The sequence below is a fragment of the Cryptomeria japonica genome, chromosome 1 (genome assembly GCF_030272615.1).
Source record: "Cryptomeria japonica chromosome 1, Sugi_1.0, whole genome shotgun sequence".
Classification (NCBI taxonomy): Eukaryota; Viridiplantae; Streptophyta; class Pinopsida; order Cupressales; family Cupressaceae; genus Cryptomeria; species Cryptomeria japonica.
The window spans coordinates 662,884,330-662,907,694 of NC_081405.1; the positions used below are offsets into that span (position 1 = coordinate 662,884,330).

General features: G+C 35.7%; 1 protein-coding gene across 1 annotated transcript in view; it reads left to right on the forward strand.

Annotated features, from left to right (window-relative positions):
- Positions 1-23,365, forward strand: part of LOC131071982 (chloride channel protein CLC-f) — a 69,018-nt gene that overhangs the window by 11,910 nt on the left and 33,743 nt on the right. The window contains exons 2-5 of the mRNA XM_058007981.2: positions 5,497-5,899; positions 8,186-8,380; positions 15,728-16,182; positions 16,375-16,479. Of these exons, the coding sequence (XP_057863964.1) occupies positions 5,497-5,899; positions 8,186-8,380; positions 15,728-16,182; positions 16,375-16,479 (1,158 nt within the window). The remainder of the gene's footprint in view (positions 1-5,496; positions 5,900-8,185; positions 8,381-15,727; positions 16,183-16,374; positions 16,480-23,365) is intronic.

A 23,365-nucleotide genomic window follows, 5' to 3' on the forward strand; every position in this document is an offset into this window, starting at 1 on the left:
TTTCTCCCTTTTATATCTTATGTTTGAGGGAGTCACAACTTTTCATTTCATGCCTTTTGATCATTCATTAACTTAATTAAATTTTAATTATATTTAATTGTATTCTTTTATATTTTAATTTTATTTTTATTCTTTTATTCTTTTGTATTTTAATTTTATTATTAAATCCTATTTCAAAGTGGGGACATTACAAAGAGGAATGGTTGAACCCATGAATCCCACGAATGGGGGAATCCACTAGCATTGTTGACTAATGACATGCACCCATAATTCTCATGGATATTGAGTCACAAGCTTATGTTGCTATTGTTGATAAATGGCATTACTAGGTTCGTGTCCTTATTCTTGGTTTGCTTGTTAAAGGTTGCATTAGGTTTTGGTCATTTCATGATTTTGAACTAGACAACTTCATTTTTTTTGCAATTTTATACCACAAAGGTGGCATTGCCTTGCCCATTGGATCACAGTATTCTAGAATTGGTTGTACTTTGTGTTGATAGTCTTGCTCGCTAGTTCTTATGCTACATGGTCCTTATGTGTGGGGATATATATTTATTAGGGATTTCTTCCATGATCTTTGCTTTGATTAGCCTTTGGTTCCTCTAGCTTCTAAGTTTTCATAACAGGTTCTAGGTTTTTCTATTGGTGGAAATCTTACAACTCTAGTGCTTGGGGTTAAGTATAGGATTGGACAAGCAAAAGATTTGACTAGGCTAAATAGCTAGAAGGGATGGGAGGTTGAAAAACCAAAGATTCATATGGTTTCCAATGAATGCTATGTCTACTAGCTAAGAACTCCTTTTCATTTTCTTTTATAGAACCATACTGAGGTAAAAACCCCCAAATTCCTCATGGATATGAATAGTTTTTATTACAGGTGGTTCAATGTGCCAACATCTACTAAGAATAGAATTGTGAGTATTAGAAATTGTTGGAGTTGATAGTGAACCTCATAGCTCCAAGAAATCACCTATCACATCTGAAGAGAAAAAGCCACGATTGAGTGCTATGCAATCTTGAGAGAGAGAGATTGATCCAAAGAGGAATTTGATATTGAGATTAACCTTTAATGAATTGGATAGATTACAATGGATGATAAAAGCATAAATATAAAACACTAGATGAAACTCTAGGTGAAGATTAAGTTAGAGCATGGCATGTTTCCTTATCCTACGCAATGAGACAACATGACTTTTAATTAGCTCAATCTAATAATAGAAAAGCACTCCAAGTTTAGCTAAGTGTAATAAAGTATTAGAAGACCTAAGCAATCAATGATTGATTAACTAATTACTAAAGTGATTACCTAATTACTCCAAACCTCCTCCCCCCCCCCCTTAAAATCAACTTTGGGAGAAGCTAAAAACCTAATGATGAATGCAATAATGATGCATGATTGCATGGATGGGTCTTGGCTACAAGGCTTGATGAGGTATGCATGTACAAGCAAATTAATCTCTCATAACTAGAGAAAAAGGAGAAAACCACAAGGGAAAAAACTTTTCTCCAAAAGAGGGAAAATGAAATAGATGCACTAGCGAGAAAAGGATAGGAGGATTTGATGTGACCTCTCAAGGACTGCTTTTGTTAGAAAAGTACGATTCTTCTCCCCCTAAAAGAAAATAGAAAATGAGGATATGAATCCCCCCATAAGGAAGTACTTCCAATGCCAATGATGAAAGCCTAAAGATAGAACGTGATTTATGCATACAAACAACATTTCTCCCCTTAGGAAGAAATAGATCCACTGCTGATTGGAGAAGCCATTCCCATAAATTGGAAGAATCAAGAATCCAAATACAAATGATGTGTGCCGCTGAAAATTGCTCAAGTGTCCACATGGTGGAATGAGATGATGTATCTAGAAACTTGTGTAGACTGTGATGTAGAACAAGCTACAAGGGCGATGAAGATGGTGGATTGACAACAATGATGTACTTGTCAACAAAGAGGAAATGAATGTCCTCAAGATATTCCTCCAAATCTGCAATCTGAGACTCCACAAACAAGGATGATATGTTTGCATAATCCCAAGTAGCTATGTGTGGAAGATGATGGATGTCTTTTTGCATTGAATTAATGGGGGCAAAGGATGTGGCAATGCCAAGCTGCTCAAGAACAATAGAAGATGGAGATTGAGTCTCAATGCGAGGAGTAGAAACTTGGAGACAAGCCTCTGAACCATCAAAGCATGCAAGACCTATGATATACTCAACCTCCTCTAAAGTATCATCATCAAAGGGTATACAATTTGCATGTGCTAGAAGAATGAGACAATCTGCAAGAGGATCCTTTGGGAATGGAGATATATGAGGCTCTCCATGGATCTCCCAAAGTGAAGCCCAAATTGTGTGGGGACAATCAATGTCTAATACAACACACACAGTATCAGGATCAGCACTAGAACAAATAACTCCAACAACATGACTATTGATAATACCCCAAGCTAATCTACCCCCTAGTGTGGTTGGCTAAGGTATGAGTCTATAAAGATACTCGAGATGCGTCAGAATGCCAGGTTGACAACAAAAGGATGAACAAAAAAACCCATGCTACCTCAAATGAAAATATTAGAGACCAATAAGATCATTGCATGTAAAGTAGATTAAGTGAAGTCATCTCATGTAAATAGATCCTTTCCAGGTGCCAAAATGTCCAAAGCAATTGACCAGAATGTGAAATCATAAAAACTGGATAAAATGTACTTGGGGCAGATTTTGGAAAAAGTGCATCAATGGATCTAATGAGCTCTGAAATACCTTTCCAACATTGCAAGAATTGCGAAAATCGAAGATACTAGCAAAAAGTTTTGAGCTTGGAAGCAAAATCTGTGAATGAGACTTGCATCATTGGAAAGTGCTCAGAACTAGCTTTCCAATGATATCTCGTTTGCCCAATTTTGACACCATATGCCCCAAGTTATGAATTTTAAAAAAACGGGGTAAATTTGGCTAGTCAATAGCGCTAGCAAACACACACTTTCTGATTTGATTTCTGCAAAATTTACCTATTGTATGCAAAAATTAACAGATACCCACACAATTTTTTGATGCTGCCAACAAAACCCGAAAAGCATTTTTAATTCCAACCAGCAAAATATGTGATTTGGTAAAAAAATAAACTTCAACTTGCAAGGAAAATGGCTGTGCCTTGCTGTTTTGATAGCACTTTCTGTAAGATCTGCTCAATATCTGCAAAATCTGCTCACTATTTGACAAAATCTAAAAAACATGTATAAGGTTTTTCATGGCTGTGAACAAAACTCAGAGATTGTTTTTCTCCAAACTACACCCAACAAATGATATTGTTTGAAATTTTTTCGGATCTCTTAGAATTTGGATCTGGTGCTCTAATACCATGTTGGAGCTGATAGTAAACCCCACATCTCCTAGAAATCACCTGCAACCAAAACACCTATCACATCTTAAGAGATAAAACCATGATTGAGTGCTATGGAATCTTGAGAGTGATTGATCCAAAAAGGAATTGGATATTGAGATTAACCTAAAATGAATTGGATAGATTACAATGAATGTTTATAAAAGCTTAAAGATAGAGCCCTAGGTGAGGATTAAGTTAGAGCACGACAAGTGTGCTCATTCTATGCAAGGAGACAACATGACCTATCATTAGCTCAATCTAATAATAGAAAAGCACTCCTAAGTTTAGCTTAAGTTTAATAAAGTAATAGGGGACCTAAGTAATTAATGATTGATTAATTAACTACTAAGGTGATTACCTAATTACTCCAATAGAAACACTCTTTTGTAGCATAGTTTCACTTAGAGTTGAAGTGTCCTCACAGTCATAGCCTTCCCTGCACTGCAGAATTTTGCTAGCCAAATCACTGATTTCATAGCTCTTGTTATGATATAGTATATACCAATAGTAAAAGGAAAATATTCCAATAGCCACAATCATTTTAATGTAGTGTTGAATATACTACGAAACATTCAGAATAATAACAGTGATCTGGTCCAAGAGTGAACAGCATTTAGAATAGTAAAAGTAATCTTATACATTTCAAATGCAAACAGATATTCATAAATTATAATAATGCAAATTTGATGATGCCCGGCTGGAGATATCAATTGAAAGAAGTACTAGAGCAGAGCCACTTTAAGGGGGCAACCTTCAAGAAGCAAAAAATGTAAAGAATGAACAAGTTAATCCCGCACTTGATGCTGTATAATGGACTAACCACCATTTATTTGTAGACAATATTAGGTTGGGGCATCATCATAGTACTAGTGCCCAGCTGGAGATATTGATTGACAGAAGTATTAGATCAGAACAACTTTGAGTGGGCAACATTCAAGAAGAAAAAATGTAAAGAATGAACAAGTGAATCCCACACTCGATGCTGTATAATGGACTAACTACAGTTTATTTGTAGACAATATTAGGTTGGGGCATTGTCAAAGTACTAGTGAGTCAACTACCTAGAAAATAGCAAAGCTAGCACCTCTGAAATGACTAGTTGAAGGTTAAATGTTCTATTAGTTGGCTACTTCATAACTTGACAATTCATTTTGATGATAACTGAATGTCTAGTGGTGTTATAATATTTTTCTTACTGGAATCTTTTGGAGCCGTGGATACTTGAACCTGCATCACTAAATTAAATCCCTCTAAAAAATAGGGTTACTTTTGATAAAGTCTTAAATAGCAAACTATGGAAGACAAAAGTATGTTGGCTTTGACCATACATTATTAATACTGTGGAGATTCTGTACATCTTTAGGCATTTGGTGCACATGATCTATTTAATTTAGTTATTAATGATAATTGTTAATGGCTATTAGGATCTATCACACAAAGTAAATTGTTCAGTAGACACATTACATAGTTTTCTCTTAACATGTGAAAAATAACTACAAAATCAGAATAGTGAAAAGATTGAATATGACGGGTTCACATTCACCACTCATTATTGATATACAGAATCAAAGGTCAATATGACATTGATCTGGATTGAGAAGAATCTCAAACATGGAAATAAATCTATAACTATTAATAACATCACAAGAAATCAATTCAGCAATTTTTAACTGTTCTCATGGGTCTAGTTTCTTATTGAACTGATTGACAATTGTTTTTGATTAATATATTTAACGTGGAGCCTTGGATTCTACTTCTTGTACAAATCATATGATTTATTAACTCCTATGTGTGCTAAGCAGCTGATAAATTGTATGCTTATACGGATACATTGTCCATATTGCATTTGAATCAAATGCACACCACCTTTCAACATGGTTAAACTGATGCACTCAAATCTTTCTCTTTGTTTTGTTCACTTGTGCTAGTGGATTTCCTTGGAACTTGTCACTGTTATAAGGGTTGCTCAACAGAGCTCAGTATCTGCTGTCTGTGGCCCAGGTTGTTTTTCTTTTTGCATTATAAAGTCACAAGAACATATTTATGATAAAAAAATGAATTCGATAATGGCAATGTGATTTGTCTGGAATTAAAATATTCAGTTTTCAATTTCAGGTTCATACAATACATGAGTGGGCTTGGGCAGGGACACCCCAAGAAGGTGCTGCTTGGTTTCGAATACAAAGACTTGCTGATACCTGGCACCGCATATTGCTGATTCCTTTAACTGGTGGAGTTATTGTTGGTGTGATGCATGGTTTACTGGAAATTATTGACCAGATTAAACAGTCAAGGCCTCCTCAAAGGCGGAGCTTTGATTTAGTATCGGGCTTATGCCCGACAATTAAGGCAATCCAAGCTGCTGTCACTCTAGGAACAGGATGCTCATTAGGGCCAGAAGGCCCTAGTGTGGACATCGGAAAATCATGTGCTTATGGATGTTCTGAAATGATGCAAAACAACAGGGAAAGAAGAATAGCTCTTGTTGCAGCTGGTGCAGCTGCTGGAATCTCATCAGGTACAGTAACTGCCTTCTCCTATCTTCTCTATTTGGAATCTTTATTGATTCTCTGCAAGCACCTAAGCTTTCTGCTGGAACAAGAATTTTCATTTGGCTATGAATAAAATTACTTGATTTTGACTGCAAAATGCTTTTTATTAGAGTTTACAAATCAACTTATAGTGATTGGCATGATATCTTGAACCTTAAGGATAAATTCAATCCAGCGATTTCCATTTGCACACATATTTGATATTTGTTGTCTTAAGGGACGTAGTTATCTTTTGTATTGCAGTATTTTGGTATAACAAATCAGGCAACATTGTTATTATTTCCAATTTAAAGTTTAATCAACTGGTCTAAAAGTTCTTGGCATCAATATGCTTTGTAGTAGCCACTGTAAGTTGTATTGGTTAGTAGCTTAATATGCCATGATAATGTTGGAATTCATAATCATGTAATTATGATATTATAATCTAGTTACATTTTACAAGTTTAACAGTTGAATAAGTAGATGAGTATTGATTATAGATTATAGATGTCCCAGTTAACAGATAGCAACTAAGAAAATGATGATTAGAATCTAAATTCTTATAAGTTGAAAAATGGTTTACATTACATAAGTCCCCAAAAACTAAAACAAGTTTCCAGGATTATGTACCTGATATTGAATTAGTAGAACTATTTCATATCATGATTATATTTTCTTGCAATCTTGGTATTCTTGTTCAATTATTTATTGTTGCTCCCTTGTCTATCATTAAGTTATAACTTATAAGTTAAATTCTATTAGACACATCTTACTTGACTGGTATTGGTACATTCAAGATTATATTGGCAGGTAAAAGCAGTGTTAAAAAAGAGAGAAGGTCAATAGGATACTCAAGGAATTTTTGAGACTTTTTTTGTATCATTATATCCAATTTTATGTACATAACTTGGCAAATTGAACATTATACAATACAGGCATATGAGTTTCAAATATAAAATGGTGGACAAAAATTTGTTATGGGCTTACAATTTTGAGTTGAGAAAGCTCCAGTGACTGCTTTGCATAAAAGCTAGTGTATATTGAGAAGAATTAACATGGAGTTAAATAAGGGCCAGAGACCCCAAGGTATGGCATACAGATTATAGAACTGAATCATAGTTTTATCATAAGACAAGTAGGTGGGTAATGGCCATCAAATCTAAGGTTGACGCTAAAATAGTAAAATCCCTTTCATGCCTTGTTGGTGTGGGATGCTTATGGAGAGTAGAGGATAATATGAATTGTGATCTGAAGATCTATATGAAGTATCTGAATATTTGTGTATTACAATGATACTTGGTGAACAGATATTGACATGACACTTTGTTGATCATTTAATGTGCCTTCAGGCAAATAGAATGTTCAAGGGTGAATTACAATGATGTGCATTAACTTGTCAAATAATCCATGGTCCAGTGATAAGGTGGAGTGATTGCTGTGCTGATGGCTACAAGATGAAGTGGGTGCTCATCATGAGGAAGAAACTTTTAAAGTCTAAAGATGATATTCTTGAAGAATATAATACAAGCATTTGGAAATTTGAGTTCAGATATCTTGAAAGTAAAATGAAGAATCTTATCAAAGCTTTACCAAGAAATTGTATGAATGTATACTAATTCCTTTAATAAGAGGAAACGTGCTAGTGTTTGAGCTCTCTTGGTTCTGTCTACATGTTAAAATTAGTTTCACCAATTCACAATGTTCAAGTAGTGCAACAATGCTACTGTTGTGCATTTATACCTCAAAGTCATATATGTTAAAAATTTCTATAATTGCCGTCTGATGAGGAGCTTGTGATTGTAGTGTGCCCCTGATTTGTTGAATTTAAAAATTTCCCACAGTTTAGTAAAAATGATATTTTGAGGCAAATCAATTGCGCTCTTGATACTATGTATAACATTGATAAGGACTCAAAGAATTGAATTTGTTTTACATTTGTGTCTGTTCTGATGGAAAACATGCTAAAACCAATTCAGATGTATATTGGAGCTATCCCAGAACATATAAGCTCAGCCATGCATGTGTGGTAGCAAAGATCTTATAAGTCTTCCATTTGTTATCCACATTCCTACTTAGATTGCTGGATAAACATCATGAACATTAGTATGATTTCAGGCAGGTATTGTAAGATTGAACACAAGATGCAAGCAAATGTACATTGCTTTCCCAGTGTTCTCAAACTTATATATTTTTTTGTCTACCTGACCTGTTACTAAATTAGTATTTAAAACTTATCTCATGCAGCATTTCTTATTTTTCCTTCAAATTGGCAGGGTTCAATGCAGCAGTTGCGGGTTGCTTCTTTGCCATAGAAACAGTTTTGAGGCCGCTTCGTGCAGAAAACTCACCTCCTTTTACAACTGCTATGATAATTTTGGCATCTGTTTTATCATCAACGGTGTCTAATGTTTTAATCGGTGGAAAGTCAGCATTTACTGTGCCTACATACGAGCTTAAATCTGCCGCAGGTATTTCTTCTTTTTTTTTTGAGTAACATTTGTATTCATTGTATAATGAAAAGTTGTATTGTGTATTCCTTGAGATTGTGCTTTTGGTTATTATCATTACAGGTCAATCTGATCACCTGCTTTGATTTTGTGTTGAATTTTTGAAATCCACATGTGATGTTTCTGAAGACCATTGTTAAGAATGCCTATGCTGGGTGGTGTCATAGTTGACACACATATCTTTCTTTGGACACTGCAGTGAAGCATTGTAAACATATCCACGAGCAATATGTTTTTGTTCACTAGTAGCTGCACACAACATTTTCATTAACTTCTCTGAAAGTAAATATTAAAACATTGGCATAAACAGCATTCATCAAACTGGATATCTTTCACATCACTTTCAAGTTCAATCTCACATATTTTCTCACATTGTTTGCTCCCTCTGCAATGAATAAACATTTAGCTGTATTCCAGTATCACTTCCAACAATTCATTGACCTTAGATCACATTTAACAATTCATTGAAATTGTCAATCACATAATAATTAGCATAACCATAGGACAATTTTATCTGCCAAAGACACAAAATTGCATCTTAAAAGTTAGTAAGATTATCTTTCTAAGCCACTAATTTCATTCATTGGTCAAATTTACTCTGTGACTTGAAAACACACTCGTTATGAAAAATTTCAATCAAGAACAAAGTATACAAAATGTACAGGGGGCAGAAGGTTTTATTAGAATAATTAATTCTTTTAGTCAGTTACCTTTTTAGTAGTTCTAATAATGGTCATTTAGTTAGTCATTTAGCTTTTTAGTTCGTCATCTTAGTTGTAGACTTATTTAGCTTTATAGTTCGTTTAGTCTTTTAAGTGCAACTGTTGCTTCTTTTATAAGAACACATAGTTTGCTTTTTAGATTTTAGCTTTTTTAGCTTTTAGCTTTATTTAGCCCTTTAAGTGTTTTAGCTTCATGTTGAACCTTTAGATTAATTGTTCGTTCTTTTTAGAACACCGTCTTGTAATTCCTTTACATACGCTTGTATATTCGTTATTAATTAATTCAATATCATTCGATTATTGATTCAATTATTTTTCATGGTATCGAAGGATGGGGTTTTATAGAGTTTGGCAAATTTTTTAAATTTTTTTAATAAAAAATTCGCAAGCAGTTACTTGGAATTTATTTCTAGATATTTTTTTATCAATTTGTTTTTATGAAAAAAATTGTTGGTGTTTTTCGGTGAACGTTTGCAAGTTTGCTGGGCGTGCTAGGGCTCGTGTTCAAAAGTTTTTTTTGTAGGGCGAATTTTGTGGTTTTTTTGTAGGCTTCGCGGGTTTGGAAAAACCCATTTTTTTGTGTGCATCTGAATTGCGTTTTTTTTGGGTCCGCTTCATGCGATTTTCGGGTTTGTTGTGCACAATGTTGTTTTCCGCACGATTTTTTTATTTGAAAAATCGCGATTTACGTTTTCTTGTGGACATTCTTCGACTTGTTTTCCGTGTGTTTTTTTTTGTTGTCCGAGCAAAAACAAAATCGTGATTTTTCAACATCTTTTTCCGATGGTAGCAGTACATTTTCGCGTTTTTTTTCTTGCGATTTTCTTGTGGGATTTCACAATTTAGGGTTTTGCGATTTTTGGCGGATGTTTCTTTTTGGCGACCCGCGGATTTTCCTAGCTTTCTTTGACACGATTTCCACAATTTTTGCTGTGACAGATTTAGGGTTTCTGCGACTATTTTGACCTTCTGAGTTTATTGCTGCCAGTGCTTAGGGTTTTTGCCTTGCCGCGTCCTAGGGAAATTTTAATTTTTGAGTTTTTCAACAAATCTTGAAATTTGTGCATTGGGATTCGTGCCTCAAATTCCACTCCAAGGTTTCAGATTCTTTGTGCAATTGTTTCTATTTTGATTTTTAATCAGATTTTTCTATCTCGTGCCTTCACTAGGTTGACCTTGTTCAACCTTGGTTTTCGTGATGGCATCTTTGACCAACATCATGTTGGAACACAGTCAGAAGTTCAATGGCTGCAACTACAACACTTGGGAACAACACATGTTAACGATATTTGAATATCATTTCCTTGATTAGATTGATTTGAGCAAGGCCTCTCGTCCTAAAGGTCCCAAGGTTTTCATGATTTTTTCTTGAAAATTTGTTCGTTGGGTTTTCTAATTTTTCGCCACAAAAAATCATGGGAGGGTTTTGCTTGATTTTTTCCTCAAAAATCAGGGTTTTACCGCATGATGTCTAGTGTTTTGCTGCGTGACGTTTTGAGGGTTTTCACAATTTTTTCCTCAAAAATTGTTCGTAGGGTTTATAAATTTTTTCCTTAAAAATTATCATCTATAATTTGTGATGTTTGCGTAGGATTTTGGTTATCTGGGTTTTACTGTTTTTTTTTCCACAAAAACGATGATTTGTAACCTTAGATTTCTTGGTTTTTTAATTTTCTCCTCAAAAATCATGAATTCTCTTTTAGAGGGTTCTTGTTTTTCAGGGTTTAATGTTTTTTTCCTCAAAAATTGTGCTTTGTTGCAGTCAAGTTTGGGTCACACTTGGAGTTGCTGGGGTGAACATTTGCAACCGTGGTATCTTGCAGTCTGTTTTGAAGTTGTTGGAGCAAACAGTGCTCAATACTCTTCTGCAAAAGTTTTGGCTATTTTTATCAAAATCGTGTTTGTTGCTCTTTGTAGGGTTTGCCGATTTCTCCTCAAAATCATGGTTTCAGGCTAAGTAATTCGCGTATGAGGGTTACATCAGTCATTTGGAATCAGCTATTCTTGGTCATTACCACTTTGCAGATCCTTGGAGGGTCTTCGCAGCAACAGAGTGTTCTTGTGTTTGTGATCAAAAGACCTGCAATGTCTTTTGTCGGGTACTTAATTGATAGAATGACCATTAAGAGAGGGTAGAATAATTAATTTAGTCAGTTACCTTTTTAGTGGTTCTATTAATGGTCATTTAGTTAGTCATTTATCTTTTTAGTTCGTCATCTTAGTTGTTGACTTATTTAGCTTTTTAGTTCGTTTAGTCTTTTAAGTGCAAGTATTGCTTCTTTTATAAGAACACATAGTTTGCTTTATTTTAGCTTTTAGCTTTATTTAGTGCTTAAGTGTTTTAGCTTCATGTTGAAGGTTTAGATTAACAGTTCATTCTCTTTAGAACACCGTCTTGTAATTCCTTTATATATGCTTGTATATTCATTATTAATTAATTCAATATCATTCGATTATTGTTTCAATTATTTTTCAGTTTTGAAGTTGATCTGGACAACTTGGGGTAAAACACAACTGGAAAATATACTTGAGAAAAATGAGAAAAGCAGGTTTCAGTTTTGCCAGCTATAAAACTGCCAGTTGTGGCAGGGTGGTGGTTGTGAAACTGCCAATTGGAGTAGAGGGTGGTTAAGCATGTGCCATCATGGTTGCAGAATTTCTATGGCAGTTGTGTATATGTTATAGAATTGCCATGGTGTGTTTACCCACTGTCATAGCTGTTGCGTATGTGTGATGATGTTTGTGGAACTGCCATGGCAGGTTTGCCCACCACGATAGCTGTTGTGTTTGTGTGATGGTGCTTGCAGAACTGCCAAAGTGGTTTTGCCCATATGTGGCATTTTTGTTTTGCCGGCAAGTGGCAGTTTTTCCTTTGTCTCACATGGTGGTTTTGCCTTCAGTTGGCAATTTCACCCTATTTATGTCAATTTTCCCAGAGATAAATTAACAGACAAGTTATTGTTAAGTAGGGAAAGAGACACTCATAAATTTACCTCCCATAGTTTATGACACTATCCTATAATCAGCATCTATCATAATGCTTGACAGCTTTGTATAGCCTGCTTAAGCAATGAGTAAAGTATCACTTTCACACAGTAAAATGATTAATCATCATCACACAATTAATGCTCCTACCCCACAATATACATTAATTTATTTATCAAATATTGAAAAATTTTGCCCCTACACAAAAATGATTTTTCCCAACAGTTCAATACATCAAAGTAAGGTTGCATGGACATGGATATGGATACAAATACAGATACGATATTGGATACGGATACACCCATTTTATAAGAGACCTAATATGGATACAGCTGTATACATCCATAAAAAACACATACATATATATTTAACACAAATTTCTAAGTTATTAGAGGAGGTTTTCATTACTTTAAAAGCAACGGACACATAATTGCTACATGAATAATTATAAGTTGATTTACCAATTTAAAATATACAAAAACAATACAAACCGTGACCTATATTTAAATTATCAATAGTGTCATTTATATATAAATTAAAATAAAATAAAGTAAAATTTAGATATAAAATTAACAAGGAAAAATATCATCTATATATATATATTGTTGAAATGTGGTGACTGGATCAGCAAAGGAAATTTTTTTTTTTGCCGTTTTTTGTTGATGAAAACCGACATTGTAATAAAACCCTAAAAAGGCCAACTTTGTTTGTTGCCCTAAAAATGCATGTTATAAGCGGCTAGGATGCTTAAGGCATTGTAAGGTTGATGTACTGTTTTTGCTGGATAATAAGAAAGATTGGACGGCTGTGTATGGTGGACGTAACCCATTCTGGGTGAACCACGTTAAATCTCTGTGTTATCTGTGTCCTATTTTATTTCTTTATCTTTTGTATTTAAATTTGCATATAATTGTTAGTTCATATTTGCTTCGGATCTGCTTGAAACCCTAACATATATATATAATAAAAAACAAAAATTTAAAATTTAAAGAGCTAAATAAACAAAATAAATCTAAACTTCAAAATTAGAATTGCATGAATGAAGTTTTTAAAATTAAGTTTAGGAAGGTTCACGTCAAACTTTTTAAAAATCAAATCACATGGTATTTGACACAACTGGAAAGTTAGTGTTTTTGGGGCACACATGGATACCGTATCCGAGCCATATGCCATATGCGTGCCCAAGAAGAGGTATGGGTGTATCTGGCTACTTTGCATCATAGAGAATAATGGTAAAACAAGAGTGTGAATCAAATGCGAGTATGTTTGTAACGCAGCAAGAAAACCCTTTAATGTGGAGAGATGATTAATCAATAATGTAAACCAGTTTATCAGATCTAAGTAGTTGCAGTTATTTTATGACAAAATAAATATTTTTGGGACTGGTATGCACCCAAGGTATCCACAAATTAATGAAGAGAAATTGTTAGGTCTTCCCTTTGATTGCTAGTAAAGTGCTTTTAAATTATGCCATATGTACATGAAAAGTGAAGTACTTCACATTCTAAAGCAATCAATTGGTCTCAGCCTTGATTTAAGTCAATCACCTCTTTCTTCCATTACCCTGAAGAGTGATGCCTAGTGCTTTTACCTTTGGGAGGGTCAGTCTGAGACACCAAGCACTTAAGGGAAACTCTTAATGCCATTGTGTTGATCATTTTGTTTTTTCAGTTTCAGTCTATTACTAGTGTTGGGAGCATCAAGGCTGGGGTCCCATGTGTTGAGACATGGACCAACTAGGACTCGAACCTAGGACCTTCCATACGCTGCTGGAGTGCTCTACCACTGAGCTACTGGCCCCTCTTGGACCAGCCCATTGTTGGTCCGGGTGTGGCTTATTTCCAACACCAACACCCCCTCTTAAGCCACACCTCTCGTGTGCTTGGGGCTCCTAGCCTGGACCTGGCTCTGATACCATGTTGAGACATGGACCAACTAGGACTCGAACCTAGGACCTTCCATACGCTGCTGGAGTGCTCTACCACTGAGCTACTGGCCCCCCTTGGACCAGTCCATCGTCGGTCCGGGTGTGGCTTATTTCCAACACCAACATCATGGAGGGGGGCTTCCTAAAAAATAGAGCGGGTGTTGCTGAGATTTTTTAGGAAAAATTTTAAGCTGGTGGTCCCATGAATTTTGTAGTGTAGTCCAGCTTAAAAATTTAAACTCCTAAATTTAAGGAGGCGGGTGGTCTCATGAATATCTTTTATAGGATGTGCATAATAAAAACAAATAAAAATAATTCATTTCCTTCCAAAACTATTTTTTTATAGAAATTAAATTTAGATTTTTGACAAGTGGCAGATAACATCCCTAAGCTGGTGGGGCAATTTCTAGCCCCACCCCTTTTGCACCCGCTCAAATTTGCATGCCTAAAAAGTAGGGGCTGCTGTTTTTTTTGGAAAAGATTCCAAGTAATCCCGTAGCACAAAAAAAATTTCTTCATGGGACCGCCTCTTCCACAAAAATAGAGCCCAAGCCCTTCCCATGGGACCCCAGCCTAAGCAGCCATTAAATGCAGCTGGTTTACTGTAAGACAATAGCAGTTTGTGTGATGACATTCACCTTCACTACTCAATGTCTAGAGCACTTTAGTTCCACTTCACATGTAACTAATTTCCTCAAGTGCATTCCTGGGGTTTTCCCAATGTTCCCTTGTCTGAGGACATTTTCTGGATTGGGCGACAGGGACAAGATGCCCATAATTTGTCCTCATTCTTTAAAGAATTTGGGGAACAACCCTTGGACTTTTCCACAATCTGGGGGATATTTTTTGAGATGTTACTTTGTGATGCAAGGTTTTAGGCATGGCCTGCTGCCCCTGACATCTCTATGAGATCTGAAGGATGTCAAGATTTCAGGATACCCCTTAGCATAGTTTAAAAATCAATGAAAAATATGATTGCTCTTACAGAAAATTTAAAATCGCTAACCTTGTACTGGAAGTCCATATTCACACCAAAAAATGGCATGTCCTGCAAAAGTTTTTGTGGCATTGAAGGCCTTGATTCGGGCTTGGTGGCACTGCCCCTTGGCTCTGCTGGGGACTTTAAATTTAGCAATTAGGTCCATTGGAATAAATTAGTTAGGTAATGCATCTACTAATATGTGTTGCAGCAGGAAACCTGCAGCTCTATTTTTTTGCAGAAGTTGTACTTACATGGCCCCTGTTCATATGAATAATGACTATTGGTTTTGGAAGTGCACTGGATATATTTATTAAAAGTAGATGGATAAATGAATGCTAATATATGTGACAAGAAGCAATCTTGGTTCTATCATCTAGCAGGGGTGTACAATATGAGGAAGTTTTATGCTGTGACATTCTTTATGAAGACTTTATGTTGGTGTTGTATCATGCTCTATTCACTTAAATTTAGCATTTATTATCCTGCTATGTTCGTTTCTCTGACCATTCAAAATCTAGTTTGGGACATGTTTCAAATAATAGTTTTTTAATTAAATTATATTTAGTCTGCAGAATATTCTTTGCATCTTATATATATTTATCCTGCTATGTTTTTTGGTCTGACTATTCAAAATCTAGTTTGGGACATGTTTCAAATAATGTTTTTCTTATTAAATTATATTTATTCTGCAGAGCTTCCTTTGTATCTTATATTGGGAATGATTTGTGGAGTGGTAAGTGTGGTCTTCTCTCGTCTAGTGTCATGGTTCTTAAAGTTGTTTGAATTCTTTAAGGAGCAATTAGGGATACCTGCAGTTATCCATCCTGCTCTAGGTGGCTTGGGAGCTGGATTGATAGCTTTAAGGTATCCTGGGATATTATATTGGGGCTTCACAAATGTCGATGAAATATTGCATACTGGAAAGAATGCAACAGCACCTGGAATATGGCTACTAACCCAGTTAGTTGGTGCAAAAGTAGTGGCCACAGCCCTTTGCAAGGGATCTGGACTTGTAGGAGGTTTATATGCCCCAAGTTTGATGATTGGTGCTGCAGTTGGTGCTGTGTTTGGCGGCTCAGCAGCTGAGCTAATTAATGCAGCAATTCCAGGCAATGGAGCTGTTGCACACCCACAAGCTTATGCTCTGGTAAGCTGCTCCTCTTCTGCCATATTTTTTAGTAGTGAATTTTGTTCATCTTTATGAAGAATTTACTAAATATCAATACACAAAAGTACCTGTTTTGTTTATTTTATAGAAGTAAACTCAGCAAACTCATGATTTTGGGTTTGTTCCCAACGTAAAACTGATTTAATATTTGTTTGTCTATTTCTCTTACAGGTTGGAATGGCAGCTACTTTAGCATCTGTTTGTTCAGTTCCTCTTACATCAGTACTCCTTTTGTTTGAACTGACTAAAGATTATCGGATCTTACTTCCACTTATGGTATGTCTTAGAGGTTGCTCACATTATTTCAAGTTAGTTTTATGCTTTATTAATGTTTACATCTGATAAAACTTAAAAGCTTTCCTAATGATCATATCAATATAATTTAAGGAGTTTCGATTGAGTACGACTTGTACTAAGTGCAAGTTAAGCAGATCCAAATCAGAACATGTACTTTATGTACATGGCATGGAAGCAAGAAAGTTAGAAATCATGTAGAGAATGTAGAATGAATGATGTCTTATTAACAGCTCAGCATGTTCAGAAATGACCCAAGTGATAGCTGAATTAACAGGTGCAGCTCCCAACACCTTTGATGAAAAAACACTTTTTTAGAAGGGTGTGTTTGTCAATTTGTAGTCTTCACTTAAAAGTATTGATCCTGTGATATACATGGATTCATGATCAATGGGATTGTCAGCTAAGGACATCATATACATGTAATTCTAGTTGCTACATAAATTGCACCAATGAGTTCCACTAAGTACAAGATGTACAAATGACAATGATGGGATATATAATGTCCCCAAATTAGAGATACCCAATTTCTGCCCTAATTGAAGGGGAATAGGGGTTAGAGAGACCTGTTACTTTGACTGCAAACTCTGCAAGTAAGTTAGAAAATATATAATAATCATATTTCATAAAATAGATCTATTAATTAGGAAACACTGATCAGACATATATAAGATATATTTCTAATTACAATATTAAATTATGCTTGAGAGTTCAATCATAAAGGGCATAGAAGAGGGTGACTAGATAGGGTGCCCTCTACCCTAGGCCCAAGGACGGATCTCATTCTCGCTTGGCCTCATGTGGCCCATATGAGGTGGAATACCTAGTGAGGTATCCTATCACCATTTTCCTTAACCTTGTCACCCTTATCCTATGTCTCATGATTAACGCATTCATTCACCATGATAGAGAGCATGAGGGCCATCACAATAGGGTGCCCAGAAAGTCTATCCTTCATAGGCCCAAAGGCAGCACCCTCTGTACCCCTTTGGCCTCATGGGACTCCCCGGTCTTATACGATGAGGTGGCGTGCCTAGAAGGTAACCCCAATACCATTCCCCTACTCGCAATCCTCTCTCTCTATCATGGCTGGAAATACTCAGAATATATGCAGATATACTGTTAGACATTGAGAACATACGCAGGAATATATTTGACATACAATAAGTCAACTACAGAATATCGCCAGATCTCTATTTACAGATTTATATATAATTCGTAAAGCATTGCATCATAAATTATAAGAATGTAGAAATTAATACCAACCGGAGTGTTGGATCGGACTGCCGAGAGGAATAATTAATGATTATATTAAATCAGAAACCTTTGATGATATTTGTATGATTGATTGATTGATTCAATGAATTCCTTTGATTGGATGGTTGAGGTATTGGTGAGTTGATGACTAAGTGATTGTTGATTAGATGGTTGATGAGTGAGTGAGTGATCCTTGAATGCTTGGAATGATCTCTCCTTCATATTTATTGGGGGAAGAGTCACCACATTTCATAGGAATTGAGGCAGCACCTTTCATAACAATTGAGTCACCACTTTTAATTGCTGCCTTCGAGAATAATATATTATTCTCCAAATTGATCTCCCTTCCCTCTCTTCCTCAAATGAACCTTCTCCCCTTTCTACCTTCCCATGTGAGGGAGAGGTCACATCTCTTCATCATGCCTGCCCCTTGGTAAGAGACACAACCTATCACAATTTCCACCCTTTGAAATAGTACAACCCTTCATAATTCTGGTCCTTGGAAAGAGACACAACCTTATCTACTTCCCATTCCTTTCTGCCTCCATTAATTCTTCCTTGATTCCCGTGCGTCATTCCTTTCTTCCCTCCTCCTTATCTTCTTTTCAATGATCTCTTCTCCCTCTTATATCTCATTTTTGAGAGAGTCACAACTCTTCATTCCATGCCTTTTGACAATTCATTAACATAATTACATTTTATTTATATTATATTATATTTTTATTATTTTATGTTTTAATTCATAATTATGATTTATTATTGAATCCTATCTCAAAATGTGGACATTATTGTTGGTTTTTGTAACTAGGTAGAAAATAAATGTTGAATTTGTTAGTTTTAATTAAGGTAAAGAGCGGATTCCAATTGCCTAGGGCAACATTGGAATCCGCCCTTAAGGGCTGGGCCCTTTTACCTTGAAAGGGTAACGTGTACCCTTCAAGGCTGGGCCCTTCTCACACGCCACTCTCCTATAGGGCCGACCCTATAACTCACGCCTCGTAATATGCCTCTCACCTAAATGAAACGTGTTAAGGAAAAGGTAATTAATAAATTATATATTTATTGCAAGCCGACCTTGAGAGAAAGGTATATATATGTGCACTTCAATATGAAGTAATTCAATGAATTATTTACATACATCATCAGCAAATGCGATCTGCTCTGCTCCTAAATGCGATCTGCCCTTCTACACTTGGCGAATATGCTCTTTGACGAACTCCAAGGACAGTTGGTTATAATGCTGATTCAGCCTGTTGAAGTTATCTTCTGCTGATTAGGTTCTCGGTCATCTAACAGCTAGGGCATCATTCTTCATCACCTTGGCAACTTGCTGTTTGGACAGCAATCAGAGATAAGTGTTGTAATCAGAACATTATGCTCAATACATAATCAGATCCGAGGATCTTTCTTGCTGGGTTTTTCCTCCTAGGAGGTTTTCCCAGGGTACTTGTGTGTTGTGAGTTCATTCTGTTCATTTTCTCTACTCATGCTTAATTCTGGAAAATCCAAACACTAACAGCAATCAACATTAATCTGAAAATTAAGATAGATTTCTATTTTTCTGAGTATTATATTAATCTGAAAGTCTAAAATCAACAATTATAGGATATCACCTGCACCCTATAGAGGGAAAAATCTGTACCTTGTGTGTGTATTGAGATAGGGGTGGAGGAGATCAAACAAGTTCCTATCACTACTGAAAGGGTTCATGCCTAAATAGGGACATAATACACACATGTAATTCTACTCACAACATAAATGACACCAATAAGTTTCACCATGTACAAGACATATAAAAGACATGAGATATCACCTGCACCCTGTAGAGGGAAAAACCTTGGCTGTGAGTGCTTGTATTGAGATAGGAGTGGGGTAGTTTAATGAAGTTCCTATCACTACTCAAAGGGGTCATCCTAATCAATAGGGACTATCCCGGTTTGCCAATGTGCTCTCTAATTGATAGAGATTGGATAATCTATTTTTTTATGATTTATCAAAGAAATTTACAATTAATCTGATTCCAATGTTACAAAATAAAGAGTCATGCTGGAATCGAAATTTGCTTGAAATGAAATCTAAACCATCTTAGTCTATCAAGAAAAAAGTGTAACAAGACCTTGCCTTGATTGAAGCAAGCAAATCCTTAGCTGATTTTCTCAAAGGGAGGGAGGTTGAGCTGAAGAGGGAAAGAGGTCACTTTCACCAAGAAACCCTTGGAGCAAACAACACAATAGAGGACCAAAATAAAAGCAATAGAGTGATTTATGATTCTAGTCTGGTAGCATAAGGTTGTAAATTATCAATGCTATGAAGTGAGGAGGGTTGCGTGTCATTGTATATGCAATGAGTGACCAAAGTAACCATTTATGGCTCTTGGAGAGGTCAAATGGATGTCTTCAATGGTCATTTTACAACTTTGTGCAACTAGTCCATGGGTTTCTAGAAATGTTACACCCATGTGACAAAGCTGCCTCAGGTCCCACAATAAGGTCCAAAATTGCACAAAATGAAGATTAGGCTGCTCTGGCATAATGTGGTGTTGTATTGCTCTTCTTGATTTACCTACCCTTGTAGGAATTAATGAGAGTAGTATTATAATCATCAGGAAGGTTTTTTATATTACAGACTGATTTTAGACTGCATCCTGCTTAAGCTCTGAAAGTGGCTGTGAACTTAGTACTATATAGAAGTAGGATCATATCGTATTGATTTTGTTGAAGTGGTTTGAGAGTTGCAACCCAACTGTGCTTGCAAATTGCTATATTGATCATGTCCGTTTACTCTGCTTAACTAAGTTAGCTATTTATTCCTAGTGTTCTCTGTGAGTTTCTGAGAAGAGGGTAATTGGGGACAGGTTTTGGGTGTTCAATTTTTTTTTCAAATTTTGGGGATGGTGGGGGGATGACTATTAAAATAATATAATTTTCCAAAAATAGTAAAAGAAGTTAAAAAATATTATTTATCTAAACAATGAGTAAATGAAGCTTAAATTTTAAAATTTATACAAAATTGTATTGCTGCATGGCATTTTGCATCAGACACAGCAAATCTTAACTTGAGTGGAAAGTGTACCATTGACAAAGATTCCACTGTTAGACTTTGTATGATCAAGCTTCTTCATTGTCTGATGTCTCAACATTAGCCATGCTGTAAAGAATCTGAGCAAATTCTCACTCAATATTTTGCAGTTGCTGTTTTCAAAGATGTTAAACCCTGTTGCTAGTTATCATCTGTAAAATAGTACCAGCTTCAGCATTATTCACCAAACTATTTAAAGCATATTCACTAATGGCAGCTAAAATTTTGATGGGCCATTTTATAATATTGGTAGATGCTTCAGCATGTTACCAAGGGTTTCACTGTAGATTCGTAGAATATAACTCAACAAAGTGGTTCACAAAAAGTTGTAGTGCCAATGTACATGCATCAGAAATCCGAGTATCTTCACTAATATCATTACTTTCTTAAATCATTTGAGTGTAACAATATTAGCATTAATTGGAATCTAGATTGACTCATCAAACCAGAAGTATAAATGGAATTCAATTACTTGAAATTCAATCTGACACAACCCAACATACTTTTTTTTTTTTTACTTTCAAAACTAGGAAGATGGAATGGGGTTGGGAACTCCTAGTGGGGTCAAGGGGCAGCAACCCTTGAGGGGTTTATGGTTGAGGGGCAGAGCCTTTCCCACTAAGCCCAAATTAAAGCATTTGAGGCCATGGGGACCTTCATGGCATTTACCCCGTTTTGTTTTCAAAATTTTGCGTGTTAAATGATTATTTTCTTTAGTTTGTAGGTGATTTCCTCTTCCTCTTCCTCAGTTCCTCTTATGGGATTGCATTAGAACACAAACTAGGGCATTTATAAGTTTTAAGGCCTTGGTGGGAACCCCTTTTAGGTTTCAGTTTAGGTTTTTATGTTATTATTAATGCCTTTTAATTTTTTTTTGAAGTGTAGGATGTCCATATTTTTTTTGACACAAGGATTGTTTAGGGATGTTTGCATGTTCCCCAACTGCCCATGGGATGGTAGGATGTCTTGCTGTCCCAAGATAGTTGAGAGACATCTATACATCCCCAAATTGCCTTAGGAATGGTAGGATATCCTAGGGATAGTCAAGGGATGTTTGCACATCCCTCTACCACCTTTGAGACGATACTGCTTCACTGAGTGCCCCCTCTGCAGGGTAGCGCCTTTTGGATGTCCTTTCATTTGTTTAACCATCCCAAGTAATGGCTCCTATGGGGGTGCTGCCTAGGGTGATGATGGGGATTGTTTTTTCGATGTTATATTGCCTTTGACCCAAGACCGTTGTGGGAATTAGGGGAAAAATTTAGGGATGCATCCCTAGTGAACACTATTTATTCAATTGACTGGAATTTGATTTGCTTGTTAGCAAAATTTTCCTCTAATTCTTTAATATTATTTGCCTTTTGATCTTGTCCTTTGGTCAATGTCTTGTTTCTTAAATTCTTTATCTTTGCCCTAAGTTCTAAGATTGATCTTGTCCTCTACAATGCTTGTCATCACTGTTGACTTTTTTATTTGTTTTTGTTTTACCTAGGTGTTTTTACTATCGTCTTTGATTTCTGCTTGGTTACTATTTTAATTCCACAATTTGATTGTTGTTGTGCATTTTTATTAATTAGCAAGAGGAAAAGAACTTTGTACTACTTTTATGTGGTGTTTCTATATAGCGTGATTATTTTGAGCTGGTTTACCTTTGTCTTTATCTGAAATTAGATATTACTGCACAATGTTTGATTATTTCCTTAGAGTCACAAATCCTATTGTTTTTCTCATTCCATGCTTCCTTCTCCAACCAATAATTCCTTTCATTATCATCTTTGGTTGATCTTAATCTTTTGGCTTTACATATTGCTTCAACTACGCACTCATAAGATCTGCAATGCCTTGAAATGCTCCCAAAAGTTGGATGAATTGCACGAGTTCCAGTTCACCAAGTGTACAACCAAAGGCAAAGGGTTCTTTGAAGTGAATTTGAGAAATAGGATGAGAATAGGAACACATGCATTTTGATTTTGATGTACATTCTATCTCTTGACTCAACATATCTCATCCATGTAAAGTTTTGGCCACTCCACAACTATTATATCAACATAAATACTAGGGACCTTGCACCCAAAAGTGAAAATGGGAATAGATTTTTAAAGGTGAGTTATTGCAAATTTGCATGTATGATAATGGAATGGAGTTAAAAAAAGATGGAGTAACTTATCCATAAAGATGTTTACTTTTCAATATGCCTTGGAAGGGAAATGAATGCAGAAAGAGTAGACCTTGAAGAAGTACGCCTGTATATTGGTCTACCAGACACCTTAGATAAATACTGGAGTGAGGTTGTAATCTCATTCATATTATCTTCATTAAGCTTAGGATTGTTAACTGATGGCAGATATTCATTTCATTGTCAAAGAGGTAGTTCCTTTTGAAAAAAAAGATTTTTTTGCTCTAAAATAAGATTGCTGATCATATCTTCTTCTTGCATATCATCCTTATCTACCTTGGAGTGCTAGAAAAGGAAAATGTGTCAATTTAGAGTGAATCTAGGTCATAGTTCAATGTTGAAGCCTCATTAGTGTGT